Here is a 20,543-nt window from a genome sequence, read left to right on the forward strand (position 1 = left end):
GAAATATTATATATATTATATTAGCGAAAAATAAAAAATAATATATATGAATAAATATTTGTTTTTCTCATATTTACTAATAAATGATATATTGTATACATATATGTACATGTATAAATATTTAATTATTCATAATGAAAATCTCATTTCTTGTAATTACCTCTTTTTAATTTAACAATAATTATAATGTTTTATAAGTACTTAAAATATTTTAAATCATTCATATTAGTTGTTGTATATATATATATATATATATATGTAGGTATCACCATATATTATATGTGCAACATGAAGAATGTAAAGGAATAGGATATTTTTTAATTTGTTTTTTCTTTTTACGAATTAAAAGTATCTACTGTTGTAAGAAATATGTAATATAATGTCATTAATTCAGCGTATCGTATCTTTAGATCACAAATAATATATTAAATGTATATTTAGTTAATACTTCATATTAATCAAGGAATAATTATATTCATTTGTTTAATTACATATTCTGATAATAACAAATTCATTAAACCTTATATTAGGTTGTCAATGTTGAACAGGTTTACTCAACATAACAAGAAACTCTGTACCTTAATACCAAAGCAAAATAAATTATCAGAGAATATAATAATTTTTTTTTCATTTGTTCTTAAAAAATATTATTATTAAACATAAGAAAAATTCATTAAACTTGAGATAAAATATATTATTGTATTTTTTTAAAATTATATAATTTTAACAATAAATTACTAATATTATGTTTAGACAAATTAATCATTTATTGAAAAGTGAAAAAAAGTTGACAAATATTATATTAATAAATAAAAGTATTATTATGTAATGTGCTAATCTTTGCTTTTACATATCTATTCTCGGAAGCTCGTTCTAAATATGATATTATGTATTAATTTAATATATATATAAATAAATAACATACATTTTGTAAAAATATATTTAGAATATATAATAAGTTATAATTTTAATTTGTATTATTATTTATTAAGGAATGAGACAAAAATCATTTCTTAAATTTTCATGAATTAATATGTTGTTATTTAATATAAAATATATATATATTATAATCTTAATACTTTTATTGAATCAAAGATTAATATAAATATTCTATATATATTCTTAGAGAAATAGAAAATAATATTTTTATGTGGAATGTTTTTTAAATAAATATTTTTAACACTTAATATATCATGTTTTTTTTTCTCTTTTAGATTACTCTGTATACTGCATTTTTCGTTTCCCCTGTTATCTTCATATATTATAGAATATAAAATACGTTTTCTTATTTATCATCACCTTATTTTACTTAAATATCGTTAGATTATATTTTGAATCTATCCCTGTGAATTTATGGAGTACTTTTTTCTGCAATTCCAACATATCCGTTTGTTATCTCATCATTATCTATAGGGCTCACATATTTGCTATCTTCTCTTATCCAATTTTCTATATCATTTCTAAAACGGTGTTCCTCTGCACATCCGTGAATTTCTTTATTTTTTCTATTTTCTGAAGCATCGCCGTTAATATGAAATGTGTTTTCTGTAATTTCTAATTTTTTATTTAAATTTCCTTCTTTCTTCCATTGATTTATGGAACCATCCAAATGTGATTCCCTAATTTCTATATACTCCTCTTTTTTACATTCTTCTATTACCATCATAAGAATCAGTGTACACAGTTTTTCTAGAAATTGTTCTTTTATACATTTATATAATTCTTCATAACTTTCTTTATTTTCCAGTTCCTCTTTATATATTAATGATACATCATTTGTATTTTGTTCATTTTCAAATACATCTGATAAATTATTGAGTTCATCAGACAATTCCTTAAACCAATTCTGTTCAATATATTCTTTTATAATTATGCCCTTTTTTGATATCCACTGTCTCCATATATCTTTTTCTCTTTCAACAAATTGAACATTTTTAATTTCATTTGAGGAGTTCTTTTTTAATTCTTCACTTTTTTTTAAGTAAGCTTGTTCACTTTTCCATTCATTTTTCAAATTATTAAACCAGTCTTCTTTTTTTAGTTTTTCAGAAAGACTTCTATGTTTTTCTGCCCATTTGTTCCATAGAATTTTTTGTTCGTCCATATTATTGCTACTTTTAATATTTTCCATTATTAGTTTATCATTTGTTAAATTAGAATAGGTCCAATATGTTTCTTTTGTGAAAACTTCTAGGCATATTTCTAAAAATTCTCCTTTGTTTAATTCCCATTCTTCATTTCTACATTCTTTTAGTACTTCCATATGTACCTCTATGATAGTTATAGACTTGTCTTTTTTTAGGTGTGATATATTTACATTTTTTTCGAAGTTATGTTCATTTATATTTATTTTTTTTATAATTTCTTCGTCATCGCATATTGGTTTATCTAAATGATCATCGGTATGAAACTCACTTTTTCCATCAGAATGTGGAGGTATTAGTAATCTTAGGAACTTTACTTGTCTTGTTCTTATTCTTTTTTTTTTTTTTAATAACCCCATTATAGCATACTACGATATGAAAAGATAGTTTTTTAAAATAAATTAATACAATAATCAAATGCATAACATATTTTTAGTAAGTTTCATTTTACTTTAAAGAAAAGGGAAAATAGAATAATTATTAGACAGCTTATTACGATAGATGCTATATTTTGGATTGGTGGATTTTGTGGTGGACCTGTAATTGCATTTTAAATATATATATTACATATTATAGTTATTTATAAAATAAAAAAATAAGTATAATATTTGGTACTTGGAATATTACTTATTGAAGGAGAAACAAGAGAATGTGAAGGAGCAGATGATGCCTGAGGGTATGGTGTTGTAGTTTCAGGGTCAAAGGATACTTCTGAGACTGGAGTTGAGTGATTTGATGGAGCAGGAGGTATTAATTTTTCTGTAAGTTTAGAAACTAAAGCAGTTTTTGAATCATGGGATTCTGAGTCCTCAGCTTGTTTACTTGGATTTTCTGCATTTGCAACTTCAGGTTCTGTTTTAGGTGGATAATTAACTGAAGATACACTTTCTGATTTTGGAGAGGGAACTGTGTGTGGCGAAGAATCTGTTTGTAGAGGAAAATCCGTTTGCATAGAAGCTTTATCTTGAGTTATAGGAAAATCATGACTTACTCTTCCTTTTTCTTTATCTTGTGGTCCTTCAGCATTGCTTTTTGTAACAGTTTTTTCTTGTAATTTTTTGTTCGACGTTGAGCAATTATTAATTTTTTCAAATGTGTGTGCTTTACGTATATCGCATTTTCTATCTTTTGGAAATTTTATTTCTAATTTTTTTATATTAGTACTGTCTTTAACAAGATCTTTATTTTTATCAAAATGACTCTTTCTTTCATCAATCCATTCATTATATTTGCTACATTTAGATTCATAATTATCTGAAATATTATCTGCTGTTTTAAGGCTATCTAATTCTTCCTTTCTTTTTTTTCTTTCTTCACAGAAGTTATCTGCATCATATGTTAATTGTAAAAGTTCTTTATCTTTCTGCTCAAAAATTATAGGACATCCGCCGTGTTGTTTAAGCTTTTTAAAAAAACCTTTAAAATGATTATTAAGTATCGGTTTCCAATTTTCTGGCTTAGAAACATATTGTGGAGGTTTATCCTTTTTCAAAATGAAATATTCAGCCAAATTTAAGCATCTATTCCTAAATTGTTGTTTATCCGTCTCTGTTCTTAAAGAATTGATTTCTTTTGGAATATATTGTTTAATTCCTTGATATTCTTTTGAGATTATGAATTCTCCTATTCCAAAACCAAATCCAATGTAGCTCTAGATTCAAAGGAATTATTAGGAATTTTTTAAGAACTGATTTTTACGTTAGTTTTATCATCACTTTTTTTATAAAAAATAAATAAATTATGAATAAATTTAGACATTAAAAAAAAAAAAAAGGAATATTATCTTGGGTTGTGTACCTACCATGATGACTTTACATTATTATTTTAGTTTGTTGTAAATAACAATCTGTAGGAAAATATAAATTTATGTCTTTTTATATATTAATGGAGTAATTTTAAAATTGATATATATTAGGAGAAAATTTTAAATTATCATCTACATAAGCACTTATTTAAGAACCATAAAATAATTGAATACATTGATATTTATTATATATACTTGTTACCTTTTTTTGTCCTTATGTAAATATACGACGACAGGAAGAATGCTCTAATTATATTTTGATATGAAATCAAATTTATGTATATATATTTATATAAAACTCATACTCATTTTATAAAGAAAAAGGTATATATCTTTAAAATATTACATATAAATAAGATTAATAAGTGATATAATATATATTATTTAAAATTATTATTAATATGTGTATTATATCTTTTTTTTTTTTTCTTTAAGACACATTTATATAAATATTTCTATCTGTATTATTGTATATAATATTTTTTAACTATTTATTCCTACGAGAATAGGTAGATTATAAACAAATTTATTACTAGTGCTGGTTGTATGTTTACTTTTTGTGATATATTTGTTATTTATTTTTGATATAATGCATCATGTTGTTATAATCTATTTGTTAACAGTTTTTTGTATTTACTAAACTATATATATAGATGAGAATTATTATTATATAAATTATTCCAAATTTTTTGCTATAGTATGAAAAGTACGTATCATTAAAATTTTGTATCACTATTAACGTTATATATATATTTAATTTACCTAAAAATTAATTATTTATTATATATACAGGATCAATGAATAGTTTTAAAACAATATAGTTTATTATATATATATTTATATTTACTTTTTATATATGTCTATTCCAACTATTATACATGAATAATTTCTTCTGGACTAAATTATAATTAATAAAATGTATATTTATATGTATTAATTAATTAAAATGAATATGGAATATTATTCTAAATATGATAAAAATTTAGGTTATATTTATACTGAAATTAATTATATTGTTAAAAAAAATATAATAAGTTATAACTTCATAATAAGAAATAAAAATATTGTAAGTCCTTGTAAATAGAATAATATGTAACATAATATTATGTAAAAAGTATTGAAGCTTTATAATTTTTTGCTGTAATTATTCTTAGGTATTTTCGAATAAATAGTTTAAAAGTATGTCATTTATTTTTTGTTTTTTTTCTTCATTTTATAATAAATGAAAATATTCCTTTAACGTTATTAATAAAAATTGCATTAACATGCAAATAAAATAGTCTCATGTTTTATTTTTTTTATACTTATAAAGATATGAATTGATAAATGACATCAAAGAACAATTTAAACGTATTACGAGAAACTTCGATTATTTTATTATAATGTACATATGTTATTTTTTATTTTAATGTTCTATCTGAAACAAATACATAATAGGTAGTTAATGGTCAGAAATTTAAAAAAAATATATATTTTAATAATATATTTTCGTAAATTATTATGTAACGTAAATAATTAAGGAACTGTGGTTATGTTTAATTATTCTGTTATATTAAAGAGTGATTGATTCATTTATTTTTTGTTCTTTGTTTTAATTTTTTTTTTTTTTTTTTTATTATAATAGCATTCTTTTTTACTTCTTTTTAAAATATGTAACCTAATAAAAATAAAGAGTATATATATATAAAAACAATTTCTAAGGTTTTAAGATATTATATATTTATACTGTTTCACTTGAATACATTAATTATTTATATGGTAAGCAATACATTATAGAGTTATAATATTACGGGTATGTGTTACAATATGAAACAAAATATAATTTTCGGAGATGTCTGAAAAATTATGAAAACAAATATGTAAAATTAGTTTTAGAATATTTATATAACAATATTTATCTGTTTTTTTTTTTTTTTTTTTAATATTTTCACCATATTATGAATATATTATAATAATTTTTTTCTTTTTTGATTTATAATTCATCATTTTTTTTTTATAATCAAAATTATTTTATGATACTGCAATTTGAGTATATGATATTTAATTAAAAATAATGAAAAATTAATTACATTTCATATAAACTATTGAATAGTTTTTTATGTTATTACAATCGTATTATTTATTTATGTAAAAACTAATATTTAACATTAAAATATATATTTTGAACGTGTAAAATTTTCGTATCAAATACCCTAGTAGAATTGCAATATATTTATATTTATACAAAGTATCAGAGAATGAAGCTGAGCATATACATAAATGTAAAATTTTTTATGATAATTTAGTTAAATAAAATATTATAAATTTTCTTTTTTTAATAAATAAAATGCTCTATGGAATAATTGTGATTTATATTATTATAAAACAGCAATTACTAATTTAAATTTGTAGTTCATATTATTTCATACTATATTTTATAATTATGGATATATTTTAGTAGTATAAGCAGAATTAAGGAATAATATATATGAAAAATATAAAAAAACATAAATATTTTACTATAAATAAGTTTTAATTTTTCGTATTTTCTTATATATGTACTCATAAACATAGAGAGAATCGTATATTATAAAAAACATATCTTTATATGCCATTTAAGTATAATATCATAAATTATATTTATGGACCCTATCTTCGTATAAAATATGTGATATTATACTTAAGTTTTAGTTAATATCATTTAATCATAAGGTTTATATATTTTAGTTCTATATATAATATATTTAATATCAATTCTATAAATTTTGGACAGATAATGAAAAATTTTAATTCAATAATTTATCGATTTTTTAGCAAATTAGTTATCATAATATAAAAATTGTTATTTATATGTGAATACTACATTAATATATATTATAGTATTATTATTAAGAATTTTCAGTTAGTTAAAATAAAATTTGATCTATATATTCCTTTCATAGCACACTTATTAATTTATTAAATTGTTTTCTTTGTTACATTTACATATATCTATATTTATCTATCTATATATATATAGTTGTGCTTCCTATAAAAAATATTATTTATACTATGTTCACGATGAATTATTTTATGGATAATGGTTATCTAATAAATATTAATATTCTTTTATGCTTTCTAAATCTGTAATACATAACATATAATTTTGTATAAAATATTTATGTATTAATTCAATATTTTTTTTTACTTAAATTACTTTACACTGGTCTATATATATGAACTTTTTACATTTACCTTGGCATGATACTCACTTGTATAGTATTACTTTTGCAATATTATTATTAAAAGAAATTATTCTGAATCATACTTTTTTTGTATTTTTTAAAAATAGACTTAATCTGTGGTATTGAGTAATTTATCTCATGTACCCAATGACTGTTTTTTTTGAACAATTATAAACTAGAATTTTTTCCATTATGATATATTACATAATACATACTATCATCTAAACATGTATTATAGTTTTTAGAACTATGACTACTTGATTATTTTATTAATATATATATTTTAATGTCTTTATATTTTTTTTGTTGAAGATAACAACAACGTTCATATAATATGAACTAGTTTTAAACGATATTACATATTTGTAAGTAGAATAACGTTACGACATTAATATGTTACCATAGATTATAGGGTTTTCAGAAGAATATTCACATTTTTAATTAGACTAACTTATAGTATTATTAAAAGAAAAAATATGAAAAAAATTGCAATAAATGTTAACGTAATTATTGGAAATGGATAGATAAATTTATATCTAGCATTATCAGGAGATGTTTTTATTTGTGCGTATGAATGCAAAGTTGAATACATCACGCAAATTTGTATATATTAACATTAAGCAGATTCATGTAGATTATTAAAATGTTTTATGTATTGTTAACTGTTGCACTTAGTCATATAATTTATATGAGTACCATAGGCATTTTTTATGTTTTACAACTGTGTACAAAAATTATTTCAATGTGACATGGTACATCTATTTATATGGCTATTATATAATAAATCATACTTTTAAGAATATATGAGGGGTCTATATATATTAATTGAAATATGGAAACTTTCTAGAATTAGAAAGCAAATAATTTGCAATAAAAATATAAAAAGTGGGAAATTTTAGAATTTATTTTCATAGTACCACAAAAGAATAGACGTTTTTAAGTTCATTATACTTTAAACCATATAAATAATACATTAGATTTGATAAAAATTGAATATATTAATGAATAATTTATTTTTTGTTGAATTCGCAACACTTAGCTTGCATAAATATGAAAATATAATTTAAAAAATTGAAATATAATATTATTTTATATTTAATCTTTTTATTTGTATGTGTTAAAAATTAATCATATTTATTAAAAATAAAAAGTGCATAACGTGAAAATTATATAATCTTTGTCGATATATATATAAGAACAAAATTCTGATATAGTATATAAACTTAATAGTAAGAAAATCAAACATTTTACTAGGAAATTAGTATATTTGTATATTGTTTCTTAATTTATAATATAAATATATAACTTATACAAATATTTATTTATTTTAAAAAGAAAAAATCTCCAAAAAATATTTGAAAACAATGAATATTCCTAAAACTAAAAAATTCTATTTATAAGTAAAGTTTTAGAATTATTGTATTAAATAGAGTTCTTATTTTACACATTTTTTTTAGTAGGTTATTTATGGGTTATTATAAAATTTTAATTAAGGTTATCTTCTGTTATATATATAAACTTCTAAAGAGAGTAAAAATTTGATTCGATCAAATTGTGCAAAAAACTAAAAGAAACTTAATAATAGCCTTCATATATTGTACCACGATAATTATATATATATATATATATATTAAATTATTAGAATTATGTTAATATTAAATTCTATGTACTTTTATTTTGTTTCATTTTAAGATGGTTTTTTAAATTATAGGTATTTTTTTTTATTTTTTATATTTTCATTTGGAAAAATTATATTTTTCAAAGGGAACATTAATATAGTTTTTGTTTTAAACTATTATAATACTTTATTAGGTATAAAATATTTTTATAATGAGCAATATCTGTGAAGTAAAATATAGGGAAGAGATACATTTTGATATATTATATTTTTCCGGCTAAAAGTATTTTTAAGGAAATATTATGTATTTTTTATATTTATGTCGATTCATTATGGTGTATCTGTAAAATATTTTTTAAACAATATGTATTTTTAGAAATATGTACAAAAAATAATATATTCATTCTAAATTAATCTGTAAGAAATTTGTAAATTATATATTTTAGCAGTTTATATTGTTAATCTTTCTTATATGTTGCTTACATATTATATCATATATATTATTATTAATATTTTTTGATTTTATATATTTTTAATATTAATAACATTATATATATATTTCTGTACCAACATTACATTAAAATTCTTTTCTTTTTTTTTTTATTCCATATTAATATTTCTTAAAGGCAAATATTATTAATTAAAAAAAATAAAAAAATTATGTAGTAAAATATAGAGATCTCGCAACTAGAGATAATTTTATAAGTTATTGTTATGTATTATGAATTTCAATATTTTTAATGGAAAAATAAAAAATTAGATCTTATTTATTTTTAAAATGTGTATTTCTGAATATATTAGATATTTACATATAAATTTAAATTTTTAATTAAATTATAGAATATAAACAATTGCATGTGCCAAAGGAGTAACTAAAGCATGAGTTCTAATTAACATAACCCAAAGTTTTGATTTTGTTAATTATTATTATTATTGTTATGTTTGTATGATAACTAATAATTTTTGAGTATTATAACAATTTCTAAAATATTATGTTTATGATAATGGAATAATTAATAAGATAACATCCTTAAAATATAGTAATAACTGTATTTATACGAAGGGCAATGTATTACATATATATTCTATACATTCTATATTGTATAAAAACTCAATATTTATATATAATAATATATCAAATATTTTTTTCTTAGTTTTTTCTGAAAATGAATAATACAAAAATTATTTAATTAGTGTACCACGTTAAATAATTAAATTATATATATCATTATTTAAGAATTAATTATTATTCTTTTATTTTAATGAAAGTTTGTTTTTTATAAATAACATTAATATGAAAATTATTTAATTAATTTTTTAATTAATTTTTTTTTTTGTAAATACTGCAAAATCTACTATAGATACATATATATTTTATTAAATAGTTGCGTAGCAATAAAAAAAAAATTTCTTTAAATAAGTATATCATTCCTTATTAGTAGAAGTATATTATAATTATCTTAAATTATGTATCAATGAATACATAAAATAATGAAAATATATATAATATAACAAAATTTTAAGGCACTCTCTTTTATTAAAATTCTTAAATTTGTTCTTTTAACATGGATATACCATTTTAACAATAACAAGGTATTACAATATTATTTAAGTTTATATGTATTATTTATATTTTTCATGGTTTATTTTTATTAATTCTGTTTTATATAATAGGATTTGTTGTTCGTTTAAATAACAAATGTTATTTTATATTTTTTTTTGTGTAGAGTGTCTTCAACAAATTACTGGATGAAGAGTACAAAGTTGATGATTGATAATATACAAGAACTTATCTATTATTACCATAGAACAAAAATAGAAGAGGTTCAGATATTATGGGGTTAAAAGAAAATATACCAAATAACAGATAGTACGAAAAAAGAAGTATACCTTGTAATGAGTAGTGGTCTAAAGGAAAAGATAAACGATCTGGAGAAAATTTTTTAAATTATGCAGTAATCCATGAACAACCTAGAAAAAGTAAATCTTCTTTATACAGAGGAGGTAAATCAAATTTTGTAAAAAGGTTATTGGACAAAATATATTTTATAAATAAATGTTAGGAATGCTAAGAATCTTGATATTAAAATTTTAAGGAGGGTGTATAATATATACATGTTACTTTACATTACATTCGTCTTAATTTTCTCAGTTTCATTAATATTTCGCGGAGCAAATGAATTAAATATTATGAATATTTTGAAGCTCAAAAAAGGTAGGAATTACACAAATATAATAATTCCGTACTTTTTTCAGTATTAAAGCTAATATTTTTAATATCGTTTATTTGAATCTTCCAGAAATCTGTAAATGTTCATATGTCAAAACTTTTGAAAAGTAAAATGTATAAAATGAAATATTCTTCTTTCATTTAAGTAACCTTTTACAAAAATTAAGTTCTATAATTTCTTTAGTGATATGTGCATATTACAGAGAATTCCAATAATTACTTAGATTTTACAAATATTGCATCATGTACCCAAATTTTTGATACGCAAAAGTAAAAGTATGTGTCTTTAATGTTTTTTAAGAATTTGGTTATTTTAATGTTTTTCAATTTGTATTTTAAAGTTTTGTTTCATTTTTATACAATAATATATTTTCATATATATTTTTTTGTATTTAAATAGGTTCTGATGAAAACTTATGAGTAAGTACGTTAAAATTGATATGAAAAAGCACCATTAAAGTAATTTATAGAAATTTTACATTGATCTATATTTATATCTGCAAAAAATTGTTTTATTTTTATTTTTGTATTGTTACTCTCTAATGATATTGTTTATTGGTGCAATAAATAAATGCATTATTTGTTTAAAATTAAAAATAAATATGTATTTATTTTCTAATTTTCAAAGGAAGTGAGAAAATGCATTTATATCTTATTCTTTTTATATTATATTTTTTTTCTTTTGTTTAAGATTATATAACAAACGAATTATATGTTATATGAATACTGTCATACTAATTTTAATTATGCATAATGCATAATTCTGTTTTATAAGATTTATGCATTTACATTATAATAGGAAAATATTGAATAATAATCAGTTAGATGATATGACTAATTTCAAGTTATATATGTGATAATTATTTTTTTATCTATTTTTCATTTTTGATTTTCTATTATTATGAAATACTTTATTATATCAATGATTATAGTATATAAGTCACAAAAAGGTGTACAAACATTTATGTAATTTTAAATTGTAGTAGATAAAATTTAAGCATCATTTTTTGTTTATTTATATATTTTTAATATGCTTTACATGATCAATTAGAGTTATCATTATTATTATATGTTACATATTCTTAAGATTTACAATATATGGTCCATATATGCTTAGATTATATATGTGTTATATAGAATGTTACTTTTTCTTTTATTATTTTTTTAAAGTTGTTCTTCAGTTTATCCCTTTACTAATATTTAAGTATAAGAGAAGGAGTGGATATTTATTAAATAAACTTAATTAATTTATTTATGTTTGTTCTATATTATATTTTGTGTATATATTGAATTTTATATATATATGATGAGAAAATTAATATATCTTTTCTTTTTTTTCCTTATTGTCAACAATGAACTAATTTATATATATGTCAACTTGCATGCAATGCGTATGAGTTAAATATGTTTTGAAAACAAAGGAATAATCCCTCCCTCCAAAAAAAAGTAAATATGAATAATGTGCTACAGTTAAATGGAAAATATAGAGTTTTAAAAGAACAAGTAGATGAAATTAGTAGTGGTATTCATTATAGTTATTCTTTTAAAATATTCATATATAAGAGAACATACTTCAATAGAAATGTTAGTGGTGATAATACTGTTGTAAAAATGTAACAACTTTTGAATAGAGATTTTTTTAAATATATTAATAAAACAATTAGAAAATAAAAACTTCGCTGAAAATATACTTAAGGCGCTTCAATTTACTTTAAAAAGAAATGTTGAAATAGAAAAAGTAATGTTCTATATTATTGTTATGAAATCATTAATTTGAAGGAAGGTAAATTATTATTATAAAAGGCATATTTAGAATAAATTATTACTATAAGTAATATAATAGTTCCATAATTCAATAAAATATTAAGGGTCTGATATTAATATACTCGTTTATATATATAAATTAATAAATATACATATATACATTATATATGTGAATATATACATTTATAATAATACTATTGTTTTATGATATATATAGTTACTAAGACATAAATTAAATATTTCCGGAATAAACAAATAATGTTTGGGGATTATTCTTTGATTTAACTAAATATATATAATTAATTATTTTAAGTTGATATGGATATATTATTATACTTAGAATTAAGAATATGATTTAGGAAAAAACAAATAATACAAAAAATAATAAATTCATTAAATTCAATGAATATCTAAAAAATGTTTATTAAATAGAATACATATTGATATATATAAGATGCATAATATATATCATTATGTATTCTTCATTTGATATAGTATTAATTATTAAGGTACGCTATTATACTCTTTATATAAATGTAATTTTGTAATATTTGAGAAAGTAAGAAGTATTCAATAAAATTTTTTAAGTTAGACAAACTAGCATTCTCCTAAGTATTTTTATTTCTATCTCTATATATATGTATATACTGCAAATGAGTGAGATTGTGAAATACATAATTATCTTATTTTTTGCAAAGCTAATGGGATATAAGAATTATATGTCATATGGAAAAATTAAAATTTTTATTTATATATTTTCATATGATTATTTTTTAGAAGAGAATTGAGATTACCCCAATTTGTATCAATTTATTAAATATATAATTATAACAATGTATTTAATAAATAATATTTTTATATTTATACATTTTTCCTAAGTGCAATAGACAATAATGAGTACAAATAATGGAATACAAATATTTTTTTTTTCAAAAATGTTATTTCATAATATATTTACTTTATTTCATTTAAATTAGTTGTATAGTGCTTATAACTTAATGTATGTTTGCAGGAAGTTTTTATTTATAAATGTATAAAAAATGAATACCCTGCTCTATCTTGTATAAAGTTTTGCAGAAAAACATTAATATATCCAGAATTTACATAAATTTTATTATATATTATTTTATATAATATCTCTTCATATATCTTAACTATATTATTTTATATTGTAAATTATTTTATTTAAAATTATTTTGTATTGGAGTCTTTTTTAAATAATCATGATTACAGAATATGTGTTTTTTCTCTATCTCCTTTTATATTATTATTTTGTTTTTTAATATTATTAATGTTCTTTTCCGTATATAAGTATATTTTTTTAAATAAAGAAATATATATATATAAATAACAAATTTCTTAATTTTAATAAATATTTTATTAGTAATAATAAACAAAATGTATTTTTTTTAAATTATAAAATATCTATAACATTCAATTTATATTAATGTGATAAAAATTTATAAAATTATTCATTTAGATTTCGGTTTTTATTATATAATAATTTCCAATGCGAATTAAATTCACGAATAGTACTTTTATAATTGTAATGCATAAATGATGCGTATATCTTTCGTGAACTTTGTTTGTTGAATTATAATTTGTTCAATAAAAAAAAAAAAAAAATAAACGTTTTTTTTTTTCTACTCATAAAAATGTTATTATATTCGTTATATTTGTTTAAATTTTTCAATTATAATATAATTATGAAAAAATGTAATATGTACAGAAAACAATTTTTATTGTTAAGGAAAATAACAAAATATTATTAGCTATATTGTTAAAATGTGTTAAAGTACCTATCAGTAGCACATATACTTTTTTTTTATTGTATATTTAAAATAAAAAATTTAAACGCTAATTAAATAAGAATATTTTATTTTCTTTTCGAAACATATTAAAAACAAAAATTTTTAATTGTTATGTTTTATAAATAAAATACTTATACTTTTTTTAGAATTTATTTAACAAAATAAATTATATGTATAATTATTTTAATGAGTACTGCTTTTTTTATGAGTTAATCTTTATGAGAAATATTTAATAAAATATGGTTAAAATTTGAGTTTTTTTTCATACATAATGTATGTATTTTATCTATTCAATTTAATGTTTTTTCTTAGAAAAAATGAATAAAACCCTTAGCAGTACCACAGTGCCCTTTTATCAGTACATTTTGAATTTCGAGTGAATTTTTTATTTAGTTAAATATATTATAACTTTATGAAATTCTAAAATGAATGGAAAAATAATGTATTTTATTTTATTAATGACTTTTATATTTATCAATTTTATTTGGACAAATTGCGCTTTAAGTTATATGGTATAGTGATAACATCCCAGAAAATTCTCTTTATATTCTTTGAAAATTCATATTATTTATATATAAATATATTAATAAAAAAAAATTCTTAATGAGTAAATATGCATATCACATTATAAATAATTAAGTTAATTTATTTTCTTTGTAGTGTATCTTTGATGAATATTTAGATAATAAGTTCAGAGCAAATAGAGAATTATATTCAAGAACTAATATATTATTATCAGAAATTGAGAAGGAAGAAAACAATGTAAGATTAAAGGGTATGTTAATTAGAAATCAACATCGCAATATAGAAAATGAAGGTGATAATGTTGAATCAGGAAACGATGGAAAAGTAGAACATAAGGATAAAGATAGATCGAGAACAGTAGCCAAAAATTTAGTTATGAAATGTGAATCCTTTATGTGTAAAACCTTTTATGTGATAGGTAATCTTTTTGAAAAGATACTACATATTGAACATAATCTTATAGATAAATGCATGAAATTCTCAGATTCAGCTCTGAAAAAACGTTTAAATTTTTCATCTTGTATTAGTACTGCTTTAGCATTTATTTTACCAGGTGTAGTTTTTTTAACTGCAATTATATTATCAATTCTAGCTATTTATTATTATGACAGTATAAGTAGTATGCAAATTGGTGGACTTTTGTTTATTTATTTATTGGTACTTTTGATGGTACATGTGTATTTGTATTATCGTTAGTTATTTTAATATGTTTTTAATTGGTTTCTTAGAACTGGAAAAATTCTTGAAATATGAATTTTGCTTATGGGGAAATAAAGTTTAACTATAGTTATAATAAATACATTTTTTTCGGAAAAGGGGCTTTTCATGTTACTATTAATGATCTAATTTATGCCTAGTGATGTTATGTTCTCAAAAGAATTCTTCAATTTATACATATAAATATTAATATATATCATAGATAATATATTTATATATATTAATACCTACAAAAGAAGGAACTATTTATTAAATAATTATAACAGTTAGCATGTGTCTATAATTGTCTAGTTTTTATTATGTGTACTTTTTCTATAAATTAGTAATCTTTCATAGCGGATATATCTTTTATGTTTCAAAAACTATTAAATTGACATTGGTATTTATTTGCAATAAGTTATGTGTTATATATATAAAAATTATACATATAAAAGTTTTACCTAATCTTGTATTATAATAATTATGTGCACATTTAATTTAATATATAAAATTAAAATTAATACAAATTCACTATTCTGGTGAGGTATATTATATGTTTAACTATTATACTCTTTTTTATGTTTTTTATGGCTGAATGTAATTAATTGAATATAATTTTAAAACGATTTATTATATATTGTTTTTAATTTAAATATATCATTCTGTTCTTCATTTATTTAAACAAAAGCTATACTTTTTTTCTGTTTATGAATGTGAATTTTTTAAATAAATGGGTAATTTATAATTCTTGAAAAAAAAAACTTATGAGAAATATATATTTTTAAATTTATTTTAAACAAAATCATTATAAATATATTTTTATATTTTTTACGTATTTTAACCTATGTTATTTATCCTCACTGATGTTATTTTGATTTTATGAATAAACTATTGATAACACATTTTCAAATTTATAAATCATAAAGCTTTATTATTGAATAAATAATTTAAATTCCATTTATTATTTTATTTTTGCATTTTCATAATTGTTGTATTTAATTTTTTTTTATACAGAATATTTAAAATTTTGTAATAAAAATGAAATTATAATAAAAGTATATTATGCTTGTTTGATTTTGATAGATATAATCAAATGCATTTTTAAAACAATGTTAATCTGATAAGAGCATTTATCACACAACAACTGCTGATTTTGTTATTTCTTAAACAATTACAACTTTATAGATATTAAAAATACATTTTTAATTGAATTCAATTAAGAATTAAATAGAACGTAAATAATTTTAGGGATAAATACATCATTTTTATGGCTTCTATTTATGTATTTCTATTATATTTTTTAATTTACACATGCTTTAACCGAGGAAGTCGTACTATATTAAATGTATGAAGAAAATATAACGAGTTTATATAAATGATATGAATTTTATCGAATCCTTAACCTTCCTTTTAGTAAAATGAAGAAAAGTAAAAGAAAATCCATGTTATACATATAGGTTAGTTCATAAAAGTGCTATTATACTAATATTTTTGCTATATGTTATATATTTTAAATAAAATATTATGATCTATCTTGTATGAAAGGATTAATTATATAAGAATAAAATATGTTTTTTTTTTTTGAAATTTATTAGATTTTCGCATGATTAAATTGTAACATTTTAAATAGTTCTTTTAGTAGAATCATGTTAAACGCCCCAAATTAATATTAATATTTGATTAATTAATCACAAGTTACGTATATCTGAAAATGTATGCTTTATCACATGAAACATTGTAAGTATTTAAATTTTTTGCGAAAATATAGTTGAAGATACATATATTAATATTCATATTTGGAAATATCAATAAAATAAAATTCACCTTGTTAATAAAAACTTTAATGCTTTATAATTTTTTTTTCTTTATTTATACAATGAGTTATAACATTTTACGAAATTATATTCTTTTCTGTAAATTAATTACATGTCCTTATAAAATGGTTTTACTTTAAGTTCAGCATATTAGTAGAAAAATATCAATATTTATTAATATAATTTTAATTTTTTTGAGAAATTATAGATACAAGATTAATAACATTGAGTATTATAATGCATTAAAAATAAACAAAAATATAGATAGATCTCTATATTCTTTTTTTTATTACAATTACATATTTATTCATGTATTTATATAAAAAATAAAGATTATTTAAACATTTACGATAAAATAAACTGATAACAAGAAAGGTTATTTATTTATATTCTTTACAATTTTATGTAAATAAATAAATATATGTTTTCGTTAAAAACAAAAATGAACAAAAAATTAAGAGAAATGAATAGTAAGAATAATTCTTGAGAATGTATGCATGTTTATCTTATTAATTATATAGTAGGAAATGGAACTTATACATGTTTTGTAATTTAATTCTATATACTATTTATATACTGTTTTTTTTAGGGATGTTTCTATAATAAGCCTTTTTTTTTTGTGTAAAAACATTTGGTTAATTCGTTAAAATATTTATAGGTAAAGTGATATATGTGCATAACAGATGTTACATAGATATCATGAATGTTATATTATATATACGTATATTTAATGCAATGTAATTAAAATAAAATAATGTTAATTTTTGGAACTTAATTTTGTAATTCAGAATTTTTTTTTAACTATTATAAATATTTCCTTTCTTTAATTTATGCCAGTGATAATATTTTTTTGTATATAATAATTTAATAATTATTATTTTCTTAGTTGCAACTTACGAAGAGTAACAATAATAATAGCATATATAATAATTTTCTGCTTGTAGGAAATTTCTATATTATATAGAAAATTAACTGTTTATGTTTGCTCTTAAAAGGATGTTATTAATTGTATTAATATATGTAAAATAGTGTATTATATATTTTTCTAAATTTTACTGTTAGTAAAATTAGTAAAACTTTCATGTTCTCAATTTTTTTTTTATCATCCTTTTATATATATTAAATTTATATTCCCTTTGTTACTTTATTTGTAATATTATATGGCTATAAGTATTTATTTGAAATTTTGGAATTGCATAAAATGTTTTTATGCTAAATGTATTTTTATCTTTATTGTTTTACTTTTATATTTTTAGATATATTAATATATTTCTATATTGTGTATATATATATGAAACAGAAAATATGGAAATTGTGAAATTTTGAACTTTTAATTAACAATAAATTTTATTTGTATTCAGATACAAGTTATAACATAATAAAGTCATTTTACAAACATGTAACGCTCATCATTATAGTACATTTACAAATTAACGTAAATTCACAGATTTTATAGTAGCTATAAATTTTATTTTATTAAATTATAATAGTTTATACCTATGGTATTTTTTTCAGATTAATACAAATGTATATAATATATAATAATGCATATTTTTCATGAATTCATATATTTTTTCATTATAATAGTATTATTTATCTTTAATACGAAACTCTTAAATGGGTATGTATAAAATTAGAATTATTACTTTAATACAACATAAAATTTCATAGTTAGCTTCTGAATATATATTACTATACATTTTTTACATGGCATATGATTTTACATGTGAATGGAAAATTCTTAACACATATTATATAATTTTTAATTTGATTTTATTATATCTAATCTTGTTCTTATTATTTTATTTATTTTTTTTTTTTAAACGATTAATAAAGAAAAATTTTGAATATCTCAACTATTAAATAATTAATTCAAATACTTTATCCATATATCACTTAGTTTTATTTGTATTATTTTCATAATGTTTTTTTGTCTCTTTTTTTTTTTATTTATAACTCAATATAGAAATTATATAAAATTATAATGTTATTTTGGTTATGTAAAATTTAATATAAGTTATAACTATATAAATTCAATTTAGAATATTTATAATAAAATATATAGATTATAATTAATAATATAAACCGTATCTTTTAAAATTGGTGATATTTAAAATATAGTTAATATATTTATTAGTCAATATATATTAGTATTAATGAATACAATGTAAGAAAATTTTATCTCCATAATTTTTATTTAAATCATTATATATACCTTTTAAATAAGGACAATGTGTTATAACAATAATGTGGTATTATAATGTTATTTCATATTTTTTTTGTTGTTTATTTTATTTTTAAGAATAATTATGGTAAATTATTGGATAAGAAGTATATGATAGATGACCATGTATATTTAACAACTAATTGAAAATCAGAAGACAAATCAGTGGACGTAAATTCAACTGAATTTATACTAGGTAATGGGAAGAATACTAACTTACTCGATAAAGTGAAAGATATATTTATAAATGGAACAGGTACTGCTTCAGAAAGTTATGAAATAAATTAACGTTCATTAAATAGTTAGGAAAGGGATAAAATGTCTAAGAAACAGAAATCATCTTTACTCAATAGAATATATATTTTTTTGAAAAAAAATATTCAACATATTAGACTCTTTAGATAAAATTAAGAATAATACCAAAATTAATGAATTTACAACGAGAAGATTGGTATATGGAAAGATAGCGCTAGTGGGCATTCTCCCTATTTTTGTTTTATTGGCAAGATTAGGGCTTTTAATATTAAGTGCCGCATTTTTTGAGAATGTAGAATGGTATTACAGCATAAATGATTCTTATTATAGTTTATATAGGATATTTATTATTTAAAGGAGTATTAATTATATTAGGTGTTGTTTATACTTTAATGAAAATTGTAAAATATAAAATAATAAAGAAAATAATACTAAAATGTGTCATAGTGAGTTAA

General features: G+C 19.3%; 2 protein-coding genes and 2 pseudogenes across 2 annotated transcripts, besides 2 other annotated features; 3 read left to right on the forward strand and 1 right to left on the reverse strand.

Annotated features, from left to right (window-relative positions):
* Positions 1-1,351: 1,351 nt before the first annotated feature.
* Positions 1,352-3,948, reverse strand: PmUG01_10049700 (STP1 protein; the record flags this gene model as incomplete). The annotated part of the gene is made up of 4 exons (XM_029005707.1): positions 1,352-2,512; positions 2,596-2,681; positions 2,760-3,795; positions 3,946-3,948. 4 exons carry the CDS (start codon positions 3,946-3,948, stop codon positions 1,352-1,354), a joined length of 2,286 nt encoding a protein of 761 aa, XP_028862269.1.
* A 6,548-nt stretch (positions 3,949-10,496) lies between these two features.
* Positions 10,497-11,144, forward strand: PmUG01_10049800 (annotated as a pseudogene).
* Positions 10,497-11,144: a sequence feature (Plasmodium exported protein, unknown function, pseudogene).
* Positions 11,145-14,999: 3,855 nt separating this feature from the next.
* Positions 15,000-15,795, forward strand: PmUG01_10049900 (Plasmodium exported protein, unknown function; the record flags this gene model as incomplete). Its single annotated transcript, XM_029005708.1, has 2 exons — positions 15,000-15,086; positions 15,235-15,795. The coding sequence occupies 2 exons, from the start codon at positions 15,000-15,002 to the stop codon at positions 15,793-15,795; spliced, it is 648 nt and encodes a 215-aa protein (XP_028862270.1).
* A 4,116-nt stretch (positions 15,796-19,911) lies between these two features.
* PmUG01_10050000 lies at positions 19,912-20,543 on the forward strand (annotated as a pseudogene).
* Positions 19,912-20,543: a sequence feature (Plasmodium exported protein, unknown function, pseudogene).

The sequence above is a fragment of the Plasmodium malariae genome, assembly GCF_900090045.1.
Source record: "Plasmodium malariae genome assembly, chromosome: 10".
Lineage (NCBI taxonomy): Eukaryota > Apicomplexa > Aconoidasida > Haemosporida > Plasmodiidae > Plasmodium > Plasmodium malariae.